General features: G+C 46.9%; 5 protein-coding genes and 1 long non-coding RNA gene across 7 annotated transcripts; 2 read left to right on the top strand and 4 right to left on the bottom strand.

Annotated features, from left to right (window-relative positions):
* Positions 1–185: 185 nt before the first annotated feature.
* On the bottom strand, positions 186–4,993 carry foxred2 (FAD-dependent oxidoreductase domain containing 2). The gene is made up of 10 exons (XM_052048784.1): positions 4,824–4,993; positions 3,819–4,036; positions 3,436–3,741; positions 3,099–3,350; positions 2,601–2,915; positions 2,175–2,341; positions 1,899–2,064; positions 1,453–1,679; positions 1,169–1,339; positions 186–977 (listed from the first exon to the last, which is right to left on the bottom strand). The coding sequence occupies exons 2-10, from the start codon at positions 4,031–4,033 to the stop codon at positions 748–750; spliced, it is 2,049 nt and encodes a 682-aa protein (XP_051904744.1). The 5' UTR covers positions 4,034–4,036; positions 4,824–4,993; the 3' UTR covers positions 186–747.
* Positions 4,994–5,643: 650 nt separating this feature from the next.
* On the top strand, positions 5,644–7,367 carry hmox1a (heme oxygenase 1a). The gene is made up of 6 exons (XM_052048829.1): positions 5,644–5,801; positions 5,881–5,930; positions 6,006–6,117; positions 6,323–6,538; positions 6,627–6,899; positions 7,018–7,367. The coding sequence occupies exons 2-6, from the start codon at positions 5,881–5,883 to the stop codon at positions 7,165–7,167; spliced, it is 801 nt and encodes a 266-aa protein (XP_051904789.1). The 5' UTR covers positions 5,644–5,801; the 3' UTR covers positions 7,168–7,367.
* A 281-nt stretch (positions 7,368–7,648) lies between these two features.
* Positions 7,649–12,560, bottom strand: mcm5 (minichromosome maintenance complex component 5). Its single transcript, XM_052048780.1, has 16 exons — positions 12,267–12,560; positions 11,601–11,727; positions 11,379–11,507; positions 11,120–11,292; positions 10,874–11,032; positions 10,586–10,755; positions 10,311–10,482; positions 10,120–10,231; positions 9,627–9,770; positions 9,351–9,416; positions 9,050–9,226; positions 8,850–8,962; positions 8,635–8,763; positions 8,374–8,516; positions 8,168–8,295; positions 7,649–7,951 (listed from the first exon to the last, which is right to left on the bottom strand). The coding sequence occupies exons 1-16, from the start codon at positions 12,434–12,436 to the stop codon at positions 7,850–7,852; spliced, it is 2,214 nt and encodes a 737-aa protein (XP_051904740.1). The 5' UTR covers positions 12,437–12,560; the 3' UTR covers positions 7,649–7,849.
* A 720-nt stretch (positions 12,561–13,280) lies between these two features.
* On the bottom strand, positions 13,281–14,507 carry LOC127589615 (uncharacterized). Its single transcript, XR_007959453.1, has 2 exons — positions 14,213–14,507; positions 13,281–14,035 (listed from the first exon to the last, which is right to left on the bottom strand). It is a non-coding gene; the product is annotated as an uncharacterized LOC127589615 (long non-coding RNA).
* Positions 14,508–15,788: 1,281 nt separating this feature from the next.
* LOC127589596 (zinc finger protein Gfi-1-like) lies at positions 15,789–17,587 on the top strand. 2 transcript variants are annotated; one of them, XM_052048821.1, is made up of 5 exons: positions 15,789–16,217; positions 16,301–16,473; positions 16,884–17,012; positions 17,084–17,254; positions 17,336–17,587. In XM_052048821.1, the coding sequence occupies exons 1-5, from the start codon at positions 15,989–15,991 to the stop codon at positions 17,525–17,527; spliced, it is 894 nt and encodes a 297-aa protein (XP_051904781.1). In that variant the 5' UTR covers positions 15,789–15,988; the 3' UTR covers positions 17,528–17,587. The 2 variants fall into 2 exon arrangements, with proteins under 2 accessions (XP_051904781.1, XP_051904780.1); XM_052048820.1 differs by having other exon boundaries at positions 17,084–17,587.
* A 1,531-nt stretch (positions 17,588–19,118) lies between these two features.
* On the bottom strand, positions 19,119–25,327 carry engl (endoglin, like). Its single transcript, XM_052049881.1, has 15 exons — positions 24,688–25,327; positions 24,398–24,592; positions 24,131–24,303; positions 23,734–23,877; positions 23,428–23,602; positions 22,685–22,856; positions 22,432–22,576; positions 22,020–22,212; positions 21,547–21,704; positions 21,225–21,380; positions 20,778–20,861; positions 20,232–20,393; positions 19,637–20,134; positions 19,351–19,498; positions 19,119–19,279 (listed from the first exon to the last, which is right to left on the bottom strand). Exons 2-15 carry the CDS (start codon positions 24,477–24,479, stop codon positions 19,119–19,121), a joined length of 2,451 nt encoding a protein of 816 aa, XP_051905841.1. The 5' UTR covers positions 24,480–24,592; positions 24,688–25,327.
* Positions 25,328–25,353: the final 26 nt, after the last annotated feature.

Below are 25,353 nucleotides of genomic sequence, written 5' to 3'. Positions count from 1 at the left end.
ATTGGACAGCCACAACTCCACGAGACAAACCCCAACCAATCACCTTCCATCTTGTTCATTCGTTCTCGTCCAATGAGGACAGGCAAATAATGAGCCCATCACACCGATACTCCTGCAATGCGTGCGGACTTGCGTCTATTTAAAAGCTGGTTGTGGGTCATGTGAATAGTGCGAACGATTTCTACTTGTTTTTAACACGTTTATTTTACATTTCGATGTGAAATGACATCATGTAATGTGCTGTTCATACTGCGTTTAAGAAGTAATACCCGCACTCACTCGTGATGCTTTCAAATACGTTATATCGACGTACCCCGCTCCCTTTTTTATTTATAAATACTTGTAGAGGTAGTGAACATACTGTACTTTGTGACGAACACATGAATTTGCAACGGTCAGGTCCTCTCCCCTCGGAGACAATTGTGTCTGTGTCAAACATTTGGAAATGACCGACACAGCACACCACAGGTGATGAGAATTCTCACAATGAAGAGTCTAGTACCTCAAACCAGAAATCCAGTCTAGTACCCAGTTGAACTAGAAAGTAACTGACAAAAAAATAAAAATAAAAAGTTGAAGCTTGGTGAGCTGTTTCCTCGGTTAATACATCGCAGTGTTGATTCCTTGCCAACTCTTAGCATTTGCGTAATCATGGAGTTGGTCCTGGTTTTATGAAGGCCAGCAACCACGTGGGATAAAACTAATCCAAGTTATCTGGATTTTTATGAGGTGGAGGTAGTGAAACAGTCATAAGTCAAGTTTTAGGCCTGAAGACACGGAGGCTCCAGCCTGCGCAAGGTAGTTAGGAAATGCAGCACTGGCGCTTGATGCGTCTGCATGCTGCTCACCAGACGCAGGGCGAGTGAAATGAAAATGCATCCCTTTATTTTTCTGGGCAATGCCTTGCTGCTTCAAGTATCCCTGGCGACAGAACAGTGGAGGCATGCGGTGGGTGAGCGATAAGCGGAAACATGATTCTGAAAGATGGAAGAAAAGAACAACAGTGAGCGACACAATCTGGACCGCAAGGTTTGACCACAGGATTGTAAATATTGAGCAGCTGATAAGATTGTTGGCCTGGAGCATCTTCAGAGCACATTGGGGTCAAATTAAAGGTTATCGCTATGTTTCTACCCCAGTTAAGTTCAGACGGGTTCGACTGCTTTACCTGCATAGAAGGCTCTAAGGTCAGTGTTGACGCAGTGTTCCAGGAAGCGTCGCAAAGGCTGGATGTGAGATATGGGGCCATCCCACTCAGTTAGGAAGTCTTCAACCATGTGATGAATAGCCTTAGGCCTTGGTAAAGGCCACCCATGGGGACGGCGTTTCATCTCTTCATCTTGAGTACAACAGGGGTATATTTTCCAGTCAACTCCCATGCAACATGTTGCCTGTTAAATAGCAGAACCAAAGAAAGGACCACCGCCCTGATGGCCACCGAGTCTTACTCACCGGTGGGAAGTGTTTCATAGTAGTATAAAACTGGGTGTAGAAAGTTGGATTTCCAAGCTTTGCTCCAGTCCGTGACTGCCCTGCCTGCTCCCAAATAGTCAATCTTCTTTTTCCCATATTGCATCACTAGAATCAACAGTCCATGCTCGGACACCTCATGACCCGAGAGAGAAGAGAACTGAGGCAAGGCCTGCAGTGGGAATTCCTCCACATACTGGCAATTAGACCTTTCGGTCATTTTAAAGAGAGAGGAAAAACAAAACAAAAGGTGGCATTAACAAAAAAGGGCAATACAGTGTTGAAACATATCAACAAGTGTTGAAACACGGTGTTGTCTACTACAGAATTAGGCAGTAAATCTTCCACTCTAATGCCTGGGCTACCTCAAACTGCAGAAACTGAAATGACCAGTGGCGGATTCCATTAAACCTTAAAATACAACTTACCCTCTCAGCAATATCACATCTCCTAGTATCTCAAACATCTGGTAGGGCCCAGATGCCTCGCCCACCCGCTTCAAAATGGCAGAGAGCAGCTGCGTTGTGGACAATCGTGTCGTTGGCCACGGTGTTCTGTGGTAACGTTGCTCAAGCAAATGATGCACAGCTCGCACTGAAACACAACCAGAATGACGTAAACGCTAGTTCACGTTGCCAAGTGTACGACAGTATTAGCCGTCAACATCGAACAAATTAGCGAAGCAATAGCTTCTGAATGCTAACCTGTGTAGCGAAATCCATGAACGAAACCGCCGGCTGATTTGCGATAGTCTCTGGAGTGAGCGGCTGCTCCCAGTACAAACAAACCAGGAGTGCCGTGACCTTCATACCAGGCTGTGACCCGTGGAAACCTCCCTTTGGCATTTTTACTCTTGGGTGGACAGGCAGAGCTGTGGAGATGTTTGTATTTTGAGACACAGTAAAGTCGCAGAGAACAAACGATCAATTTCTCATCAACATAATTGATCCCATCGGGCCCATAACTGAACATTCAAATAAAAATGTCATTTGCTAAAATTGATTGAGAGGGATGAACTTTTTTTGTCCGCAAAGAAAGCTAAATCACAGTAAAAAAAAATAGACATAGCAGTGTCAAATATGTTCTATACAAAAAAAATGCTCATAATAATAACTGTATATTACTTGTACCTGTCAAATATGCTGAAGTTGAATCGGAAGCCAAGACATCGGATCACACGATCGTAAGGTTTCCTCATGGAGAAATTGTCAATGTGATACCCGAGCAGATCTTCAGCTGTCACATCGGATTTGTTATTCCCCGACTGGTTTCGCACGTACTTATTTATCGTCACAAACAACTGTCCTTTCTTCTCGTTGACTTTGCTTGATTTCCTCCTGTCGTCTTCCTTTTGTTGAACGATCACGATGCGCTCCAGGCTGGCTTCCAACAAGCCATCGAGAGACTTCAGCTGATATGTGTCTAGGAGTTCATTATTCACAGCTCTGAGAACACAAACAAAATATCGGGTCATGTTACAAGAGGCAGATAGAAAAAGATTCATTATCCGAGGTGGCAAGCGTAGCCGAAGCGTAGAGCACTTTACAATCAGAACTCAATTAAAGTAAGAAGCAGTACTCCAAATAATTACACGAGTTAGAGTAAAAAAAAAAAATCCCTAATTGTACCTGAGATCTCCAACGTAATGCGTTTGCCAGGCCAGTCGAACGGGACTGCGACTGACCATGTGAACCCGACTCGCATGTCCCAAAATGCTCTGGGCCGTTTCAAAAGCCGAGTTCCCTTTGCCCAGAATCAGCACAGCCTGGTTCTTGTAGTCCTCAGAGTTTGTGGAGATGGATTCGTAGCCCTCGACCAGGTCAGAACCAACAAAGTCCACCTCCTGAGGAACCCACAAACCGGTGGCAACCAGAAGGACGCTGAGACGGAAAGAAGCGCAACGCCGCCTTATGTTTATTTTGTTTGCAAAGTTTGACCTTCAAGGGCAGTGAAAAGTAAACCCACCTGCACGTGTATTCCTTTGCACGTTGATCAGTTAGGACGTAACGTCTTCCGCTGGATGCCACCACTGCCCTGATCCTTCGAATATCCACACTATACTGGACCCTCAGCCCCAGCTCCATCTCATACATGGACAGGTAGCGTGGGAAGGCATCAGCCGGCGGGTAAAAGTCCCCGCTGACTTGCCGGAACAGGAGCTCTGGTTTATCACTCAACAACGAGTTCCAATCATGGCGAAGATTAAACTCCCGGTTCTGCCGTCCGGTGTGGATCTTATTGATGCTGATGAGCTTTCTGTGCCGGGGATATCTTGACATGAAAATTAGAAAGGCTCAATACGATATGCATTTCAACACACATCAGGAGACAAAGATTTCTCCACCCACTTGTGAAAAAAACTGCCAGGTCCAGAGTTTCTCTCCAAGATGATGTGGTCTCTTTTGGCTTTGGAGAGGAAGTAGCCCATCTGCAGTCCGGCAGGCCCGGCGCCAAGGATGCAATAGTCATGATGGTGAGTGCCATTAACCCGGTGATCATCTTCAATGCATTCGGTCACACCGGCGACGAGGGAGAAGATCAAACATAGAAGGCAGGAATCCATTACCTGTTGACCAAGAGGTTTAAAAGTGTGAATGACACCATTGAGTCAGGATGGCATAATACCCAAACGTCTCAATACAATAATATCACGACAGACCCTCGCAAAAAAAACATTTCTTCTCTTCTCCTATCTGGCCACCAAATGTAATAATAATAATAATACATTTTATTTATAAGTGCCTAGAAAGTAAGTCATAAAGTGTTGGCAAACAACATGGGCTGTGTCAAATGTGGACTTCAGGATGTGCAGAGGGGTACTTAAAAATGGACAACGGGCCACAAATAATCCCCAGGCCATAGTTTCGTTACTCCTATGGTGACCCAAATTACCCTCTGAATTCCTTCATTTATTTTTTAACACAACACGAATTGATTCTGACACACCATTAGCAAGTGTAACTTCAGCCCGGTACAAAAGACTGTCAACAATGGCAAGATGCCCATCTCCAAAAGAGTTCGTAGCAACGTTGTGTTTTATTCCTAGCATGCCTGGGCATGAGGGCCCTTATGAGAAACTATCCAGGAATCCTGAACTGCAGGACATTTCAGTACAAAGTCTGTATTCGGTGATTATTGCATTGAGCCCAGCGGCAGAGCAAATTGAGAAGGAAGCGGTCTAAAATTGTACAAGGTGCAATAATACGCATGAGAAACGGGACAGGAATCCGCCGGCTCTCCTTGAACTCTCCAGCCGCTGTTATGTCACTCTCTCGCGGATACAGCGACTACCATCTCCCGCTGAAGCAGCGGAACCGAATGGTCGAGCAAAAAGGACAGCGAATCCGCATTACCTTCTAGAGCAGTCGATCCCTTGAACGTGACATCGGCGGTGGGGAGGGAATCAAAACCTATGAGAATGTCTACATGATTCCGTATTTTGTTTTTCAACCGCTGGATGAATGCGGGAGAACGTGCTCGCTCCTGAAAATCGTCAAGCACCGCCCATGTTGTCCACCAGGGGGCGTCTGCCCGCCCAAAGAGGCGTGGTTAGAAGAGCCTTCATTCCACAAATATCAATCCAAAACAATGCGTCTTTCTTTATTGGGCGTTCGTGTAATTTCGTCAGCAAGCATCCCCCATGTACCATGAAATAATTGCATTTGTTATATTTTCCTTTCAAAAAGTGTGGACGGGAAAAACGGGCGGGACCAGCGCTGATCCAGTATCAAGGATTGCTTGAGCCTGCTGAAGTCTTCTCGGGCGCTTTGGCGTTTCGAGGGAGGGACTCTGAAACAATTCTAAGCTAATAATCAATTTGTGCACGGTTACATTTGATACATTTTATATTCATCACAGAAAATAATGTTATTTTGCGAATAAAAATGTGAACGAAAAATAATACATTGCATCATTGTTATTGGACAGCAGCTATTTGATGATCACTTCAACAACAACTGTGAAGTCTGCTGTGAAGTGTTTCAAACTCGGGTTCCTTGTGCCCCCTTTTAGCTTTGAGCATGTTGCTCTCCAAAGGTCACTCCACGGGGCCTGTTTGTTCAGCTGAAATCCCAAAACCAAAACTGAGAAATTCTACCGTGTCATGGTTTGTCATTTTTTCTCCTCACATCTGCAACGTCACGTTATGTCGCAAGCGAGCAGAGTCATGCGAGTCATCAGTAGCACTTCCCATCTGTCTCAGCACCTTCCGCACATTATGCCCGTGTATAAATGAGACGCGATGGCTCGGTGAGGCCAAAGGGGAACCCACTAAGCAACGAGTGTCAGAGCCTCGATTCTAAAGTCCCTCGAGCAGCACCGACATCGATAAGGTAAGATGCTGTATATTTATTCATAGAATCATAGTTGGTGTAGAGCTGTATTTGATTAAACGCGTACTCGCCCGTGTAGATGGAGACCAAGAAAAGTGCAAGGAAATATGACACGTGGGAAGAGGGCAGGTATGACACTCAGAAAAAGAAAATTGCCATCACCGTCCTGAACGCAGTTAAAATCATTGATTGTGCCGTCAACAGTGATTTGTCCGAGCAGATTAAAGAAGCCACAAAGGAAAACCACGTGAGAGCTGAAAATACCGAGCTGATGCTCAGTTACCAAAGGGGACAGATCACACTGCCGCAGTACAAGGTCGGTTCCACACAAATTCCTTCAGTTAATAATACATCGGTATGATTTGGCTACGACCACAAATATTAGTTACCGGTAAGTGTTTCTTGAGCCATAAAAAAAAAGAACTCTGAATGCACATTGCTAAAAAAATGTATCCAAAACGAGATACCCAGATTTATTATTCACCTCAACGTGAAATTCAAGCATCTGATGCCTCCGTCAGCTCCTGCTGTGTTCCCTCCATGAGATCTACAAGGTGCTAGAAGAGGAACTGGATAAGAATTGTTGCCATCCGGCGGTCGCACCGATCTACTTCCCACAGGAACTTGCTCGCCTGGAATACCTGGAGAGCGACTTGGAGCATTTTTTCGGCCCGGATTGGAGCGGGAAGGTGATTGTTCCGGCTGCCACCCACAGATACACGCAGAGGCTACGAGAGGTGAACGCAAAACGCAACGGCCGGCCGGTCGGTCCCACGACGGATTTGCAACGAGGCAAATTGCCCAACGCCACGTTCTCTTCTGCAGATTGGTCAAAAGAATCCGGTGCTGCTGGTGGCCCACGCTTACACTCGATATCTTGGCGATCTGTCAGGAGGTCAAGTGCTGGGAAAAATTACCCAGAAATCCCTGCGACTGACAGGAAAGGAGGGGCTTTCCTTTTTCTCATTCCCGGGCGTGACCAGCGCTAATCGCTTCAAGCAGCTGTACAGGAGTCGCATGAACGCCATCGAGCTGACCGAGGCGGAGAGGGCGGCTGTGCTGGAGGAGGCGGTTCGGGCATTTGAGTTCAACACCCAGGTGACTATTTCATCCCAAGAGTTTCGTTGGGGGGGGGGCAATGTCAAGAAGGACCCTTAGAGGAACCGACGCAGAGTGTTTTGAGTAAATCTGCTGACGCGTTTTGTTTCCCCGACAGGTTTTTGATGACTTGCAGAAGCTTTTGTGTGTCGCAACCGAAGCGTCGAAGATCAACCGCGCCGCTTTGCCATTTCCTCCGCTCACGCCTTTCACCGTGGGACTGTGCGTCACGTTGGCTACGATTGGAACGGGAATGTATCTCTTGTAGTCTTACCCAGCGCCGCAAGCACCCAGAGCACTTTACTAATAAAAAACAAAAGACAACTGGATCCATGGCTATTAAAAATGTCCGCACTTGTATTTGATTGAACAACAACGACTGTATGTCCTTTTTTGTTTTAATTCCAGAGTATACGGATGTATTTGTTGAAACAAACATTAAAAGAGGAAACAGATTTGTTGATAGTACATTCATCTGTTTTTTTTCTGCTTGACACTCGTCACAACCCCCCCGAGGGGAAACTCCAGAGCTCAACTCTAATCACCAAACGTGGAACACTTGACATTTGGAGCCATTTTGCTTGGAAAGATGATCATGCCAGAATCGAACCCCGCACCTCTGCACTGTGGGGCGGACCCGCCAACTTTATACACGTCGCTATCGGTAGTTTTTCCCTTTAATGTACGAAAAGGCAAATTACAATTCAACATACAGTTAATCAGTTTGCTTCCGAAAAATCCAACAATAATTTGCTATGATAACATTTTATTGATGATTTTCAGAATTTCAATTCTTTACGGGGGCAAACGCCTCTTTTTTGTTCAACAAAAACATCCATGTTGGGGGGAAAAACATTTTCATCTTTGACTCCAAAGTTGAACAAAATGATGATGAGAGGCAAATGTGGGGAAGCACTTACATCAACATGCACTCGATGTGGCACAATCATCTATTTGACTCTGTAGAGGACTTTTCTCTGCATACGGTGCTGAAGCTCACCCCTCCGCAACATCAGGTGGAGAACTTTGTAGATGGCGTGGTCGGGATATTTCTGCATGGCGGATCACAATGAACCACCCCAAAAAAAAAAAAGACAAAAAAAACATTTGAAATGCTTCTCACATATATTTAAAAAAAATCAGTTCAGGATAATATTTACAGCTTTGTGACGATTCAAAGCACAAAATAAGATAAATACACTCTGGAGGCGATGATAGTCTTTGCCATCGGGGTGTTTGTGTGCGTCCTTTTCCACCTTCCGACTGACCTGTTTGGCAAAGTCTTGGATGATGCTGTGCTCAGACACTTGGGAGCCGATGGCGAAGCGCCTCTTTAATTGCTTCTCAATGCGGGAAAGCATCTCCTGGTCCTCTTGAGTGGTGAAACCTTCCACTCCTGTGTGTCAGAATGGAATCATGTTTATAAAAAAAACACCAAGGCAAAACTGGTATGACGTAGTGACTCAAAACACACCCGAGAGGCTGCCCGAGAGCGCGGCATCCAGCGTCGAAACTTGGAAAAGTCGCAGCGCCTCATCCACTTCTTCTTCTCCGGCGACGGCCTGCAGTTTCATTTTGGCCAACGACTCGGCGATGCGCACAACAGCCTCCAGTTGCCTGGAATATAGCCCAGACCAAAAAAAAATGACGTTGAAGGCAGCCAAAATTAAGCGGACCAGCTCCAGAAACATCTTTTTAAACATACAACATTTGTATGGCACCCGAGATTAAGTACCTGACAGTGATTGGGATGGAGGCTCTTTTGTCCGTTTCCCTCTCGTGCTGCCTTGCGCCGCTCCTCATCAGCACGTATCTGTTTTTCAACTTCTCGGCCGCGGCGGCAGACAGACGAGGGCCACATTTCCTGCAAGAGCAATTTCAGATCGAAAACGATTCCTATTTGCGGAAAGTATGTCCGTCATGACGAAAGAAAGCGAAAGCGAGACTTACGCTCTGGCAAAGGCGATGTACTTCTTAAAGGTGGCCAGCGGAATCTCACCCTCAACACCTTCCGTTTGCGTCTGGGCACTCAGATGAACGTTCATAACGTGACGGGCCAGTGTCTGCAAAATATCAAGAGGGCAAAAAATGACAAACCGGAAACTTAAGGATGCGACCGTCGAGGAAAACACACAAGGCTCATCCATTACCATGTCCCTCTGCTGGTCGTGCAAGTCTTTAATGATGAAGATCATGTCGAATCGGGACAAGATGGTGGGCATGAAGTCAATGTTGTCCTCCCCCTTGGTGTCATCCCAGCGGCCAAACACGGAATTGGCAGCGGCCAGCACTGAGCAGCGAGAGTTCAGAGTGGTGGTGATGCCAGCCTGGCAAGAGCGGACGATTTTGGTCAAGCGTTAACTTGCGAGAGGCGCGTCGTCATCAGCAGAGCGCCGCAGCTGGAATCCATCTTGTGCTAAGTATTAGCCTTCAGTCGAATCAAGCTATCACCTTGGCGATGGAGATGGTCTGCTGCTCCATGGCCTCGTGGATGGCAACTCTGTCATCTTCTCGCATCTGCAAAAATAAGACAAATTTGGGTTTGTTTTAAAATTCTCAATTAAGATTTTGCTCTTGAATCTTACAGATGTTGCGCAACATTTTTTAAACGTTTTTTTTTTGCCTATATGCGCCGAGTAGCTTCGATGGGGCAAGAATTGGGTTTGTGGATATACAGTAGTACTTGCTTTTCATAAAGACGCTATTTGCCCCATTAACGAACCGTACCTTGTCAAACTCATCAATACAGACAACGCCGCCATCAGCCAGAACCATAGCGCCACCCTCCATGATGAAGCCACGCGTAGCCGGGTCCCTCAAAACGGAGGCGGTCAGACCAGCGGCACTGCTCCCTTTCCCTGAGGTGTAAACCTGAAGGTGCGCAAAACAAGAGCTGACAATCGCTCGATTTAATTCATGAGGTTTGGAAATGTGGGCTGATGATTATGCAGTACAAACGTGAGTGCAGTTATCCTTCGCCTTGTCAATCGCAAATTCACCTATTCATGTTTTTTTTTTGCAGCCTATTCTGTCAGTTGTTGAAAAACTCACATATTCAACGCCACAAGGGGGCGACAAAACCCTCAATAAAAGAAGGGATTTTTATTTTCAACTATTGCAAGTGACAAATACTGTACAAGCATTTTGGGTGGGGCAGAGTCTCATAATTTTTTCCACTACTAGTGGCGGGGTTAATTTTGAGAGAAAAAAAAAACGTTACCCCAATGGGCGAGCTTCTCTCCACAAACTTGAGCAACTGAGACTTGGCGGTACCAGGATCTCCAAGCATGAGCAGGTTGATGTCTCCCCTACGAGTGAGACCATCGGGCAGCCTAGAAAAAGGATATGAACACCTATAAGCCGGGGTGAGCGACAAATGCCAAGCGCTCTGCTCGCCTTTTGTCATTTCACCTCTTTCTCGAGCCTCCAAACAACAGACAGGTGATGGCCTTTTTGAGGTCATCGCTGCCGTAGATTGAGGGAGCAACGGAGCGAGCCAGCGAGGTGTAAACATCAGGAGAAGCAGCCAGCGTCCGCAGCTCCTCCTCTTCCTGTGGCGACACCGATCCAGTAGCGCCACGACCTGCCGGGGACAGAACACTTTAGCATTGTGCTGTGGCCTGTAGAGCAAAAGTGGTCAGGTTCAGATTTGTGTGTCTCTCTCTCTTCTTCTTTTTTTTTTTTACCTGCCCCTTCTGTGTCAACTTGGATGCCGATCACTCTCAGGTAGGATGCACGAATTCCCACTCCGGCACTCTTCTCTCTGCCTTTGGCCTTCACAGCGGCCATCTTCTTGATAGAGTAGATGCCCATGATGGTCACTCGGTTCCCTGGGACCACCCGGTCGCACAGGTATCTGGCAAAAGGAAGGACTGTGAGTTTGCCCCGTGACTTTGACATCATTCTATTCAATTAAAACGCTATGCTATGCTTCAAATGTCTTTTTTGCCAGATTGAGGTAGAACATATTTAACCTGTCACAGTAGAGCTGAAGGTGCCGAGGCATTTCTCCGTGCGGTACGGCATCCGGAGACTCCTGCAGTCGCAGTGTTTGAAAGTCAACGCAAACGCAGCGATCCGGGATGATAAAATAGGGGTCCATGGGGCACTTCAGTCTCGCGGTGCTATTTGTGCTGTGGAAAGAGAACGTGGACAAGTCGTTTATAAAACCGTCGGCGTGTGCCCGTTGTTATCCCCCCCCCCACCCGAGTCATACTTACTTGCTGCACTTGCGAGGAAGAGCGTAGCCCTGCAGGCCCGGAGGCACAGAGATGTTGTTGATGACGTGACGACAGCTTCGACACTGCAGACACACCTTGGTGGCCTTGGCCTTCACGGGTGTCGCCGAGATGATGATGCCATGTACTTTCACCAGACGAGACACCTGCTCGGACTGCAAAGGAAAGAATTGACCGGTTGAAATAACCACAGAGTCGCCTTAAGAAATCAAACCAGAAGGTTGGCTTGCATTTGTTTGACCTTAAGGCTGCGGAGAGAGGCGTGATGTGCGTCGCTCTTCAGCATGACTTGAATGTCTTGCACGGTCTCTTCTCCGACCGGACGTGGACGTGTCACCTCATCGGCGACCTCCTTAGCGGCCTCCTCCAACTGTTCGTTGCGGTCATTTTTAACAGATTAAAATCGCGATACATATCCATCCCATTATAGCCACATAGCCGAGGTTTGATTACGGCATTTTACCAGAGGCAGATTGTCTGAAGGAAGCTTGTACAGACAATCGGACAGATCCTCGTCAAAGCTGGCAAGGTCCTCCATCTCCACCTCAACGCAGTACTCCCCGAGGGTGTAGTGTCTTTTCAACTCATCTCTAAAATGCAGACAAACAATAAGAGCTCAAAAAAGATCAACAAAGCCGTAACAAAGTAAGCGACAGTAAGGTTTCATTCAAGTGGAGATCATTCAGTAAGGAATTGCAATGAATGGTTCCTTACCCGATTCAATCTCTGGGATGAGCACATACCGTAAATATTTTTTAACTTCAACTCGAAGATATTCCCCATCTTTGGCTTTATTCAAGATATTTTTTCCCCTTTTGTTATCAAAACAGGCATTGCATGCGACTAACAATAAAAATACGTTTAATTGTGTACTTAAATATATTTCGTAGTTTGTATTATGAATGTAATCTACTGCGAGTTTTTTTTTCATTTCAGTTTAATTTTATTTTTAATGTAAGTAGCTGGACTTCTATTTGTGTAGAGAGTACTTAGACACATCTGTTCATTTGTCTCAACATACATCACCGTTTCCTTTGAAAAATACTCCTCGTGTGGAACTAGCATCGGAACTTTTTGCAATCCACTCTTTAAACGTGGAATTGAACTCATGCGATTGTGGACCACCTACCTGTATTTATATGTGAAGCCAGTTCGGTCGGTTCCCACTCTAAACTGTCGGAGAAATTCACGGAATCGTTTCTTGATCTGAATCCGCTTCTGTCCACCTTCATCTGGGCCTTGTTCTCCCGCTCCGAAGCTGTCGCTGTAGTAGATTCCAGGATCGTCAAAGCCAGACATGATTCAAGCAGCGCGGGTTGCGAATTAAGACAAAAAAATCGCACGACCGTCAAAGTTCTGCAAACAATGGTTCCGGTCACTCTTTTCGCGGCAAAACTCAACTTCTTCCTGTCTGTTTTCCCGCGAGTCGATCGCACAGGAAGCGGTCTTTCTTGCCTCTCATTGGCTGACAAGAAATTCGACCTGACTTTATTGGTCAGTTTGCTGATACGGATGTGACATCACTGCGGAGGTGGTGCCTGGAGCAGCGCGTGGCGCGAAAAAGAGAGACAAACCTTCCGGGAAGGTCGTGTGCACGCAGTTTTCAATCCCAAATTGAAACCCCTAAATCCATTATCAAATTTGAGAAGAGATGTATGTATAATTTTAAACACAGTCATCCAACAACTCAAACTTTAAGCCACTGGTCTCGCGGTTATACAAATGTACCTAATTGAGTGTCCAAATAGAGCACGTACGGTATGTACTGAATGTATGTACTATTTCGCATAGTACATAATGTAACGTACAACTGTACTATTTCGCATAGTACATAATGTAACGTACATTCTTTTGAAATCATTTGATGGAAACCATCTCAACTGTTATAATCTGCATATTTCTCCCTGTGTGTGTGTGTGTGTGTGTGTAGATCTGTTAAAACTGTAAAATGACATCATCCGTGAGAGAAAATGTATCGGCAATATTTCTGTTTCCTGTTCAGTGGGAGGCACCGGCAGAGTGTGTGACCGTGTGATATTGAGAGCTCGTACACCCTGTCGTTCCCATGGCTCGAAATATATTGTGGGTCGTTTATACATCCTGTTTTACCATCACAGTCGTTTATCGCTTATCGTAATGACGATTTCTTTGAATCCAAAATATCAAGTTGCCAACTGTGCCATCGTGACTTGAAATAAACCATCATCACAAGGCAAAGTGGAAGAAAGTTGCAAATGTGCGAGAACTGTAGCGTGTTGGTGTTCGAGAGAGATAAAGAAGCTGTCGGCTGTGGGAAAGTGGCATCACACTTTTTGACACCAGTCCCGCAACTGAAACCACAGAGGGCCACCACCCGCATTTTCATGGTTCTTACTTTGGTCATTATAGCTTTCACCTCACAAAAAAAAAAAAAAACAACAGAACTCACTTTCTCAAGAAATTATCATGAGGAACCCCCCGACCCCCCATCAAAATGATCACAATTTTAATACAGAGACTTATGCATTTAATGTTTTGGTTTCACATGACTGTAAAATACAAACTTGAATATTTGAGCTATTCAGATGCATCTAACTAAGCAAAAGCGGGTGTCACGCACGCGTTGGAGCTCCTGGACAGAAAATAAGAAGGTACAGGAAGCCAGATTTGAATTTGAATCACAATGTTGCGTAACGCCGCATTAGAGTTTAAGCGTAGATTAATCGGGTGGACGACTGGTTAGCATGTCTGCCTCACAACGCAGAGCGCAGGGTTCGATTCCGCCTTTGGCCTTCCTGTGTGGAGTTTGCAGAATGTCCCCGCGCCCGCGTGTTTTTTTTTTTTTTTTTTTCGGGTATTCCGGTTTCCTCTCCAAAAACATGCATGGCAGGTTGATGGAACACTCCAAAAAAAGTCAGCCTGTGAAACAAAGCAACATACTGTCATGGTAGGCATGTTTCTTTCTCTTCCATCCTCTCCATCTTTCTGGTTCTTAGAAAGACAGCTTGCCACAACCATAAGAAGAACACAAGATTTGAACCCCCCCCCCTCACCCCCCACTCCAACCCCAGTGAGGCATAAACCCACCAAACCCACCAGCCCGTCTCACTTCCCTGCACACCTCTCGCCTGCTCCCCCAACCAGCCCCTCGGAGAGACTCACGAGCCCCCCACCACACCGACCACAGGCCTGCGACGTGCCTCTCTCCATGCACATCAAGGCAGACGAGCGCTTTCTTATCCTGCTCGCAGAAGATGTGTACAAAAAAGAAAAAGGAAAAAAAAGTCCATAATGCTTAGAAAGACCGTTTTGGTTTCTTGTAGTTGGCCCTCAATGATTCGATATCAGTCCGGGGACAGAAACGGTTCACTTGTCAAGATTGAATGAATTCAGAGTTTGAATGAATTCAGAGTTTGTTTTATTTTGAGACTTTTAAATGACAGTCTGGTAGTGAAGTCATAGATTTGACGTGATACGACTTTGCCAGTCAGCAACCCAATGAGAAAAAAAAAATATGTCCCAGAACGCTTCCAGATTAGCTTGAGTTTTGTATTCATGACCAAATTGTACCACGGATGAGAACCCCCCCACCCCCCCCAGCCCGTCTTCACCTGTGCAGAGCTTTTTCATCTCATTACTCAATTTGATGGTGGGATGTTCAAGCCACAGTTTGTGCGTCCGCATCATAAGGTGACTCAAGGCCATCCGTTTTATCCTAACGTGAATTCACAAATGGACGCCGTCCCCCCACACCCCCATAATGTGCTACTTGAAAATCCAAATGTGGCAACATTGCCAAGACTAAGCGAAGGGGGAAAATGTCGTTGACGCGTCGTGCAACCATTTTTGTTTGGTGTTTTGGAACAAGGGTGTTTCTCTCACCCTGTAACTTTTCAAGATGCGTTCAAACCTTTGGCGTGTCACCAGCAGATGTGCCTCGGGTAGGAGAAAAGAGGACGTTACTGACATTCGTCTGCGCGCGTCAGAGGTAAGGACAGCACTTTGCCACAGAAAAAATTTTTTTTCTGTACTGCAACCTGATATTTCAATTTGTTTGGAATATTCATACATTTCTGATTGTGGCATCATTATGAAATATCAAGATTATCGACATGATATTACCGTGATAGGTGGGCATATATTCGGAAAATAACTTTCATATCAAAGCTTTGCCGAGTTAGACGATGATGAATTTGGCGTTCGACTCAGCATGACTTAGATTTGTTCTTGATTTTACTGCTTGGTGCTTTCTACCGCCTTTATTACCGATTTGTCTTACTGTTTATTGTGCATGTTAAATCGCTCCACTTTGTATGCAGCGATGGCTGTTTGAAAGTGCTCGAGAAATACTCTTGACTTGACTTGATAAATGATATCATGTCAGAAATATTTGTGTCGTGTTACATTTCATCAGTAAAAGTTTGTTTTCATTACGGTCAGAATCACATCGGCAGAGAGTTATTCTTTTTATTGTCGTCATTTTTGCAGGGGAGCAAAACTATGAGTGGCATGGAACAATTTTTGACTGTTGGCTATTCATAAGACGGCATTGCCGGAAACAAACAAAAAACAAAAAGCTTTTAAATAATCTAAAGATTGACGGCAGTTGTACACTACTGCAAATGACAACAAGACCATTTGCGCACGTCAAGAATCGTTATCAAATATGAGCTTTGCCGTTTTGCCGGCTGTCCAAATAGGCTGTCGTCAGTTCACAGCGATTGTGGAAGTCGTCGAGAAGGTTTTGCGCAGGTGGCGGGGCTGCTGCGTTGGAAACCTCAAACTTTGGCATTTCAAACGAACGCGCGCCGGCAGGTGTTTTAACGATCGCTCGGATGATGACTCGCCTGACTTGTGCAGATCGATCGTGCCATGCCGCGGTCGTTTCTTGTGAGGGGTAAAAGGAATCACCCCGCTGGTGCGCCCAAGGACTTCTTCAGACGGCGGGATCGATCTCACGCTGATCGAGTTCAGCCGGCGGACACCGAAGATGACGTGCGGGCCGATTTCCCGAAGGAGTCCCCGTCTGAGGGCGATCCCCCGTGGGAGGGAACGTCTTTTCAGAGTCAACGCTGTCTTCCAAAGGAGGCCTGCGCGTCTGGTAACTCCAAGGATCGGTTTTCTATCGCGGTCGAGACGTTCGTGAATTGCATTCAAAGAACAACTTGCGGTTTCTTCCTCCAGCAAACTCCGGCGAGAGGAATACTCACGGCGTGCGGGACTCTGCTCGGTCAGCGGAAAGACACCAGACGTCGGACAGAGAGCGAGAACTGGAACGGCTGGTCTTCACGCTCCTGTGTCGCGCATCGCATACGGACCTCGGAACTCCACTCAGCCACTGTCCGCTCTGCGAAAAGGTACTTTGCCTCCCATTCAGTGACAGTCGGAAAAGAAACAACTAGCGCACCGATCGCGCACGGCTAAACGTTCAATTCGAAACCAGCGAGGTCAGGAAGCGCTTTTGAGGAAAGTTGCCGTTGAACTGCATCGCGCCGTATTTCGCACTCAGCGGGCGCCTCTCGTATTTTGGCGATGTTGAAAAATTTGAGCGCTTGCAGACGTTTGCAGAAACAAGTCTCAATATTGACGTTTCCTCCCTTGTTAAATCATCATCGATTATATCATTCGCGCGATCCGTGCCGACGCGTGTACGCGAGTTTCCGTTATTTGCTCGCCATTCACTTAAATCGGTACCGAAGAAGCAAGCACTCAAGGTGAAAATGCTCATTGAGCCCCTGATTCACGACGACCCGTCTTTATCCTTCAGTCTCTTTCGCGGTCCGACGATCTGCGAGCTCACGTCGGCGCCGGCTTTCCTGTCCCATTGATGAGGTCCCAAGCCCCCGACATGTCCTCGATGACTTTCGCCGCAATCGACAGCTTCGGCAGAACCAAGGTAATGTCCCCGGATCACCTTGAATGGTCAACGGTCAAGTTACAAGTGACGCGTTCCCTCGCCCAAAACAGGCACGGAGCTTCGGCTGCAAGGTATGTGGAAAAATGTTCAAGCGCTCGTCGACGCTGTCCACGCATCTGCTCATCCACTCCGACACGAGGCCGTACCCGTGCCAGTACTGTGGCAAAAGGTTCCACCAGAAGTCAGACATGAAGAAACACACGTTCGTCCACACAGGTGAGGTGCGGTGCGGTAGTTGTCGCCAACGGCTGTCGGATATCCAATTGAGTGGGCCCCGCCCTCTTTTTCTGGGCTCAGGTGAGAAACCGCACGTGTGTAAGGTGTGCGGCCGAGGATTCAGCCAAAGCTCCAACCTCATCACTCACACTCGCAAACACGACGGCCACCGACCGTTCAGCTGCCCGCGCTGTCGCCGCAACTTCCAACGCAGGGTCGACCTACAGCGACACCAAGAGGCTCCGTGTGGCTATGGAAGCATATACGCGCAAAACTGACTGCCTCGCACCTGTGCCACGCAGAAGACTGATTATGGAAGTTTTAGCGAGAATAAATAAATAAATGCAGTTGTTCTTTTCATTTCATTTTGTTTTCAATAAAGCTTACGTACAGTGAACCCTCGTTTATCGCTGCGGTTGCGTCCCAAAAAAGAATCCGCGATCAATCCGTAAAGTAGTCAGCGTGACTGCTCGTAATGGTTTAGAAAGACTCGACGAGTCGACCAATGTTCAACAGCCTTTATTGTCCACACGGCCGTCGCTGATGAACACCATTTTGGGGTGAAAAACTATGAAGTACAACATCCCTAAATACATCTCAACAGCAAACCCCCCCCCCCCCGACCCCCACACACATTAGTCATTGCCACATACCGTTTAGCCTTCTAAACGGGAATTTAGGAGTATTAGAATAAATCGCAGCCCCTTGCCGAATGCAGCTTACGCTTGCGTCTCTTTGCTCAAAATGACGTGGCTTCGCATTCACCACTCAATGCAACCCTCAAATATAACAGCAGGGGGCAGAATAACCTACACACATTCATGAATAGTGTATAACCATGAAGATGGAATTGCGACAGTTCCACTCAGCTTTATTTTTTTACGATAATGACACAATACGATATTGTTTATAGTACAATATTGAATTAAACCAACCATCAAAACCTGTTTTTGTTGCAAACGTAAATTTGACAAGCTGTACAGAGACGAGGCGTGGAGACTGTTCAGCCCTTCGACAATCAGGAGCGGAACTTAAGGCACTGTGTGTAAAAAGAAAATGGCTGCCCAAAAAAAAACAATCCGCGAAACAGCGAAGCCACACTTTGGTGACACAGGATGCTCTGAATGGCAGTTTGGTAGCACCTCAACACGAGCCAGTCTGCAACCAGAGATCTTCTCGTGACTATAGCTAAAAGTCACGGCTATTCCCCGCTTGAACACAGATATTGGAAAATGGTGGTGGTGGAGGCCATCTTTGATTTGGCCTCCAGTTCGTTTTCTGAGGATGCAAAGACATCATCCCGCGTGGTTACACCTCCAGTTTTAAATAGGCAGCAGCTGTAAAAACCTAGTCTGGATTTATACAAGTCCGGAATGAGCAGGAGGGATGTTGGTCACGCTCTGCCTTGGCAGCAATTTCAGAGTATTTTGTCTGAACTCATCTCAGCCTACCATGTCTTCCCTCTGTTGGAGGAAAAACTGATTCAACAACAGCTGCAAAAAAAAAACGTTCTTCACACTTTGCAGGTGCTCACCAATGGTGACACATTTTCTGTAACCGTTGATGGCAAAGTTTTGACAATCTGTTTGGTACTCTGGCCCATTTAGTAAATAGAATATACACAGATGCATCCATGTTGCAATCGACCTGAATCATAATAACTGTATGAAGCACGGGTGTCAAAACACATGGCCCCGGGGGCCAGATCTGGCCGCTGACATTATTGATGTGGCCCGCAAAGTGCAAATCACGTGTGGCGACTTTGTGTTTCTTTGCCATTTTTTTTTCAACACCACTGAGATGAGATATTGTCAGTTTGTTTCCAATCCCCAAAATTCAATAACGTTTTTTTTTTTCATATTTTACTTATTACTCATTGTCTGGCCTGCTGCTGATTACACATGTGGCAGTTGTGTTGATGGCATTACCTGTGGGACTGCAGACGTACCACAGCCCCGCCATCAAACCGACCCCCAATACAAAGGCTGCCAAGGCGATTCCAATCAGCGGACCCGTCTGCAATGAAGAACCTACGGATGTCCTCGGTTAGGCTTTAAAATGAAGAATTGCCGGCTCGATATGTGCTCAAAGACGCACTCACTTCTTTGTTGTGGTGAGGCAGGAATGGCCTGAGGAGAGACACTCAGTCTCTTGGTTCGTAGGACCGTGGAAGTCTTCGGCGCTTTACGCGCCAGCGAGCTCACCGGCTGAGTGACCACCATGGGCCGGGACAGGTTTCGAATCTCGCACTGCGGTTTGGGGAGCCAAGAAGAAATCCGTATTCATCATTGACAAGCCAAAAAAAATAGAACAACAGGCAAATGGATGTTTCACTAAATGCGCTTTGATCCACAAATGATTTGGCGTCATATCTGGTTGTTGCGTACCTGCTGTCCGAGGGTCCTCGACAAAAGCGGAGGGATACGTTTACCATCCGGACATTCTTTTCCGACTCTCTTCTTTGTGGGCTCCCTTGTCGTCTTGTCGGACACGCAGAGGCGAAGGCTGCAGTGGAGAAACTGCATGGAGACGTTGTAAACCGGTCGCAGGACGAAACTAAATCGTAGCGGCCTTATCACTGCGTCCTTCCGCGAGGGGTGGTCTTCTCTCCCCTTGCCTTTCTTGTCAACGGAGATGCCGTCATCCTCATCGCTGATCTCCTCGGAACCTTTTTTATCATCGAGTCCGTCTTCCGGCTCTTCCTCCTGCTCATCAGCATCTTCGGTCTCCCGCTCCACTTTTGCACGCGGAAAGGTAAGCGAGGGGTCGGCGAGACAGTTGTTGCGTATGACAGCCCAGAACGGAGAGCTTTTGGGGTCTGACAGAGGGGAGACGACACATGACTTCACCTCGGCGATGTCGATGGAGGCCCCCTTGGCAGAAATCTGCAGTGGAAAAAAAAAAATGGATGATGATGTAGAAACATTTGTTACATTTTGGAGAAAAAACTACAAAAAGAAAATGGAAACTCAAACGAGACACCTCGACATAAACACGCTGGTCAGCAGCGATGACGCAGGGTCCAACGCGTCGCCGTTTGTAGCTCTCCGTGACGAAAAGCTTCAGGAGAAGCAAAGGCCCCGATTTGAGTCTGGGTGAGGAAAAGTGCAACGGTCCAGGATCAGGAACCGGAACCCAGGGCGCCTGAGAAGGATCGACATCATCATCATCGCCAGGAACGAGTTGAGGCGCGCTGGCCGCCATGTCCAAACAGCTGAACTAGCAAAAGAAGACAGACAGACGCACTTCTTGGACTCCATCAAAATTATATTAAAAACAAAATTACTTATTACATGATTAAATTATATATTAAATTCTATAAATTATAATTATGTTATTACATATATATAAAGTAAATTATTTATTTATAAAAAAGAAATAAAATTGGTGTTTTTGAGCATTGCATTCTTCTTGCATTTTAGTGCTAAATGTAGTGTCAAAAGATGCTTGCTCCTGATCTGGTAGGTGTGCGTCCACTTCAGTGCTCCCTATTGCCTAACCAAAAATCTCAATCTGCGCTTTTCTTACGTGGACTCCGAGTGAACTTCTGGAGATCCAATCAGTCTCATTGTTTGACAGCGCGGTGGCAGGCTGCTCTTTCCATAAAATCACCTAAACAAGAAATGATGAGAGGAGAGCAATAAGCTTGCACGATACGAGCCAACGACGGCTGCCATCGCGACATAGTGCCGTCGCGTCGAGACGCCGCCGGCAAATATGGAGGAAATGAAAAGTCAACACACCCCTGTTCAAATGGCAACGTTTTAAACATTTATTTAAACCAATCGAAATCATTTCAAAACTTTTTTCCACCCTTGATGTTACTCGTCAGAGATAGCGCAAGGTTGCCAAGCGTCTACGAAAAAGGTCGTAAAATTCTGTTAGAACAGCTGAACTTTATTCGGGGTCGATTAAGGGGCCCTGTAAATGGTGGATTGCAATCATTTCCTCATCTGCGTGTTTTGTGAACCTCACCGTGTTTTTGTACTGCACCCCTCGAGTCTGTCCCAGGAGTTGTCCCTCAGTCCCACAGGAAATGACAGGGAACACTAACAGGAAATGACTCCCGTTGGACTGAGCCTGGCATGTCGGGTCTCGCAACGTTACAGCCCAAACAGGCACAGGCAAACTCTGAAAGAATTAAAGGTCGCATTTTTTTTTTTGGCGCTTCAGTACAAAATAAAGAAGCCAAGGAGTACGTCCGTTCAATTCGTCAAACGATGCAAAGGACTGCATTTCGCAGACCCCCAAGGGGAACGCTCGCAGGGCCCACTGTGAGAAGCTTTGCACGGAAGACCTGTAGGATGCGTTGGTCCACTGCCACGCTGAGGCGTCCGTCTTCACACTGCACTGCGAAACCGTCTCGGCCCCGGCGGGCTCTCCCTCCGCCAGTGAGCCACTCTCTCAGCTGGCGCTCCTCAGCCCACGCGGGCCTCTCGGCAATGGCCTTCATCGCTACAACCGTATCCAAAACACGAGTAAATATGCACATGCGTACAATGCAACATACAAACCGGTTGCGGAATCAGGAATTTGGAGCTTGGATCATTTGGGGTCGGAAGTGACACGGTAAGGCTTGTAAAATGATGCAAAGTGGAAAATTTTGCATCATTTTCGCCGATAGTCTTCAAAGAACCTAAAATGCTTTTGAAATGCCGGAGCTCCCCAAGAAAAGCATGCAAGCGCATACTTTGGGTCAGGCATACCCGTGGCCCTTGTGAGGATAAATGGAATGGAAAATGGAAAAAAAAAAAAAAACGCAGTCCTGACCTGCCTTGGTCTCGACCAGCTGGATGACAAAGCGATTGGCCTGATCGGCTTCGGTGTAAGAGGTCACGTTGCGGTAGCCGTTCTTTTTGGCCCACGCAAGCAGGTCCGGTATGGTGGACAGGTCAGGGATGAGTGTGGTCGTCAGACTCAGTTCAGGCTCAGGAGGGTAGGGAGGGGAAACACTGTTAGAAGACTGCACAAAAGATACACACACACACATGTGCGCAAAATGGCGAGCTGTTGAAAAAGCACCAGCGGGCCTCATAGGATGTCATTCAAAAAAGAGATTCGATTTGATTCGGGTGGATAAAATTAGCTGAGCACTCATCACAGTTCCAAGGCAAAAAAATGGAGAAGAAGCATTTTCCATCTTCCCTTGGAATAAAATCAAATTGAGAAATTGCACCCTCACGTGAATCAAGATATGACCCCGGACGTCGTGAGCAACGATGGCCCAGTTGACCGGCACCGAACTGCTCAGAATCAGCACCACCTTTCGCCTCCAAGAATTGGCCGACGGGGCCACCAGGGAGACGATCACCTCCACCTGCAGTGAGCTGGAGCAGACATCTTGAAATGCGCTCGGTGGCATCACACGGCGCATCCTCCCGTTTTGGGGAACGCAAGGAAGAACTTGACGGCGGCATCCGATGGAGAAGACTCACCCGCAGAGTCCCGAGCCTGCGGAATGGAGTTTGATGACGTGAACCTCGGGGTCGTTTCGACTTGCTGCCGAACGGCCGCAGCCGTGCACTTCCTGCGGTTGCAGGTCCGAAGTCATGTAGTTGTTGGAGACGAACATTGACTTCAGCTGGCAGACAGGAGGCTGAGTCAGATCTGCAAAGGGCAGATGGGAAAAAAAAGATGGATTTCGCTGAATGTGCTGTATTTAAAACTTCTTTTGCGTCATTACAAGATTTCCAAATAACTTTGCGTTACCACAAGCGCCACCACTCCTTCTGATGCGCCACCTTGGCCACTGGGGGGCAGTATAATTTAGTCATGCAGTCACACATGAAGAAGAAGTTTGACAACGGCCGTAAGCGACTCCGTAAGATGCTGCTGGCTTCATTCTTTTCTTTTTTTAAAAATTATTATTATTTTTCTTCTTTTTTGTTTAAACGTTTGTAATATGTATGTATTGGTAGCACGTTCGTTTTGTTTTCTGAGAATTGTATTCTGACTTGTTCAATAAAGGTTTAAAAAAAAACTAGCCGTTAACGATGAGCAGGTTCAAAAGTACACCTATTGATGCTAATGGTTAGCATGTCCACGGCGGTTTCCAGTGAATGTTAGCATAAGCTAACGGTAGTTCTTTCGGCAATTATACATTTGTGTGTGGCTTTTCTCTTTTTTTGGATGCCCAATTTGACAGCAGAATTCAACGGTTGTTCCGGCAGTGGCTCACCCTCTCCAAGACGGACATAGACTCGGTTTCCATGGGTAACGTGTGTCAAAGACGACAGGTTACCGTGGTGTTTCAGAGCCCAACGGTATAGCGCACGCGGGCGGAAAGGGAGCCACTGAAGTGGCCGGACGAGCAAACTTAGAGTTTGGGACTGTACGCTGGAGTTTGAGGACACCTAAAAGAAGGAGCCGAAGACACAATTAAGTGAATGTCATCAATGTGGTTGTACACGCTTCCTTATACAAGAAAAAAAACACAGAGTGCAGGTGTTTGGAACGGAAACATCTTGAGCTCGGCTGCACTTGCCTTGACGATGACAGGGAGATCAGGGGGCAGTCTCTCAGCTTCCAGCCTCCAGCTGATTGGTTGCTTGGAGCTGAGGAGTAAGTAAATTTTTCTCGACGCTGACTTGCTCAGACTTAGAGACAACGGCTTCAATAATATTGTGACCTGTGAAGGAAAAGGGCCGCAGTTCTATATTGCTGAAGGACATTTTTCAAAAGGGAGGCATGCAAGATCGTCTGAGATATTCAGATTTATAAACCTATTGTAATGACTAAAATATCCCTGTAGATGACAGTGTTGCATCACTTTGGAGTAGAAGGAATGTTTTTTTTTTTGAAGGATTTTGGGATGTGGGTCCCTTTGATGCCATTGTGACTTTCGTACCAAGTTCTACCCGTGTACGATGCGTGCTAATCACCATGTTGTCACCCGTGCCGCCGGTTCCTCTCCCCACCGCGATGACATGCGTCTCCTTGTTCCCACTCTCTCTGGCGGCACAGCCCGGGCCCGCCTCAAACTTCTCCAGCAGGGCCTCAACTGGGTGGAGCGCCCCCACTGGAGCCACAGAACACTGTTTCTCTTTACCGGACGCTGTGGGGGTGACGGGCGGATCCATTAGAGGAGGTGTTGAAATGCCGCGTGCATACTTGGGGGATGAAAATAAGCCCGTCGAAAGGCAACGTACCTGCCTGTCTCCTCAAGAAGAGCAGCAATGCATAAAAAACAGTCCATCTCATTGCTGCCAACGAAGGCATCGCGTACCTCATGCGTCAAGTTTTAGATCACGAAAAGACTGCCCTCAAACATTCATCATGAGGAGTCCAAACATATTCTCGGAATGACCTTCCAAACAGCCTTGCAGTCACTTCATTTATTTCCACTTCAAACCTATCGGTAGCAATAGCACACAAGTTTTGTGATTATTTTTTTCAATTCCACCCAAGCTACTTTCTAGTCATGACCCAAAAGCTGAACTCACCTGGCACGGACGGAGCCGCTGCAGCTGCTGCCTCGCTCGTTTTTGCAAAGACTGGTGTCCACAGCTCGTGACGTCCCCACCCAGCCCACTCACTCGCTCACTCGCTTCCTAAACACACAAGCACGCACTCACACGCACCCTCCAAATCCTGCACCGGCGACAACACTCACCTGTGGGCCGCTTCAATGCATCTTTGCAGCCGAGGTGCTACTTGTGGGAAATATCTGTGAGGGGAGTACGAGGGGACACTGTGGGCATCTACGGTCGAGGAAGGGGGCGGCGACGCGCACACGCAGATATTTTGAATGCTTCGCTGACCATGAAATAAGACATTTCAATTCAAGAAATACATGCGTAGCATTTTTGTTGAATTGTTCAATTCATTCTCTATCCATCCTTTGTCAAGTTGCCATCATGCATTGAGGACTTTGCGCCAGTTTCACTAAAATATACTTATCTGATGGTTCCTAGGCATCAAACTCAAGGCCCAAAGGTCAGATCTGGCCCGCCCTTTCCTTCAATATGGCCAACCGAGGCAAATCTGTATGCCGTCACGCCATTTCCGGTGTCTTATTGGCATGCATGACACCTCCTACGTCATCCGCACTTGATCACGGAGATTTGATCCGGGCTCTGCTTTTTGTGATCTCCAACCTTCCCTC

This window comes from Hippocampus zosterae, chromosome 17 (assembly GCF_025434085.1).
Source record: "Hippocampus zosterae strain Florida chromosome 17, ASM2543408v3, whole genome shotgun sequence".
In the NCBI taxonomy this organism is placed as follows: domain Eukaryota; kingdom Metazoa; phylum Chordata; class Actinopteri; order Syngnathiformes; family Syngnathidae; genus Hippocampus; species Hippocampus zosterae.
The sequence above is the reverse complement of the archived record's forward strand: the minus strand, read 5'-3'. Positions and strand labels throughout refer to the sequence as shown.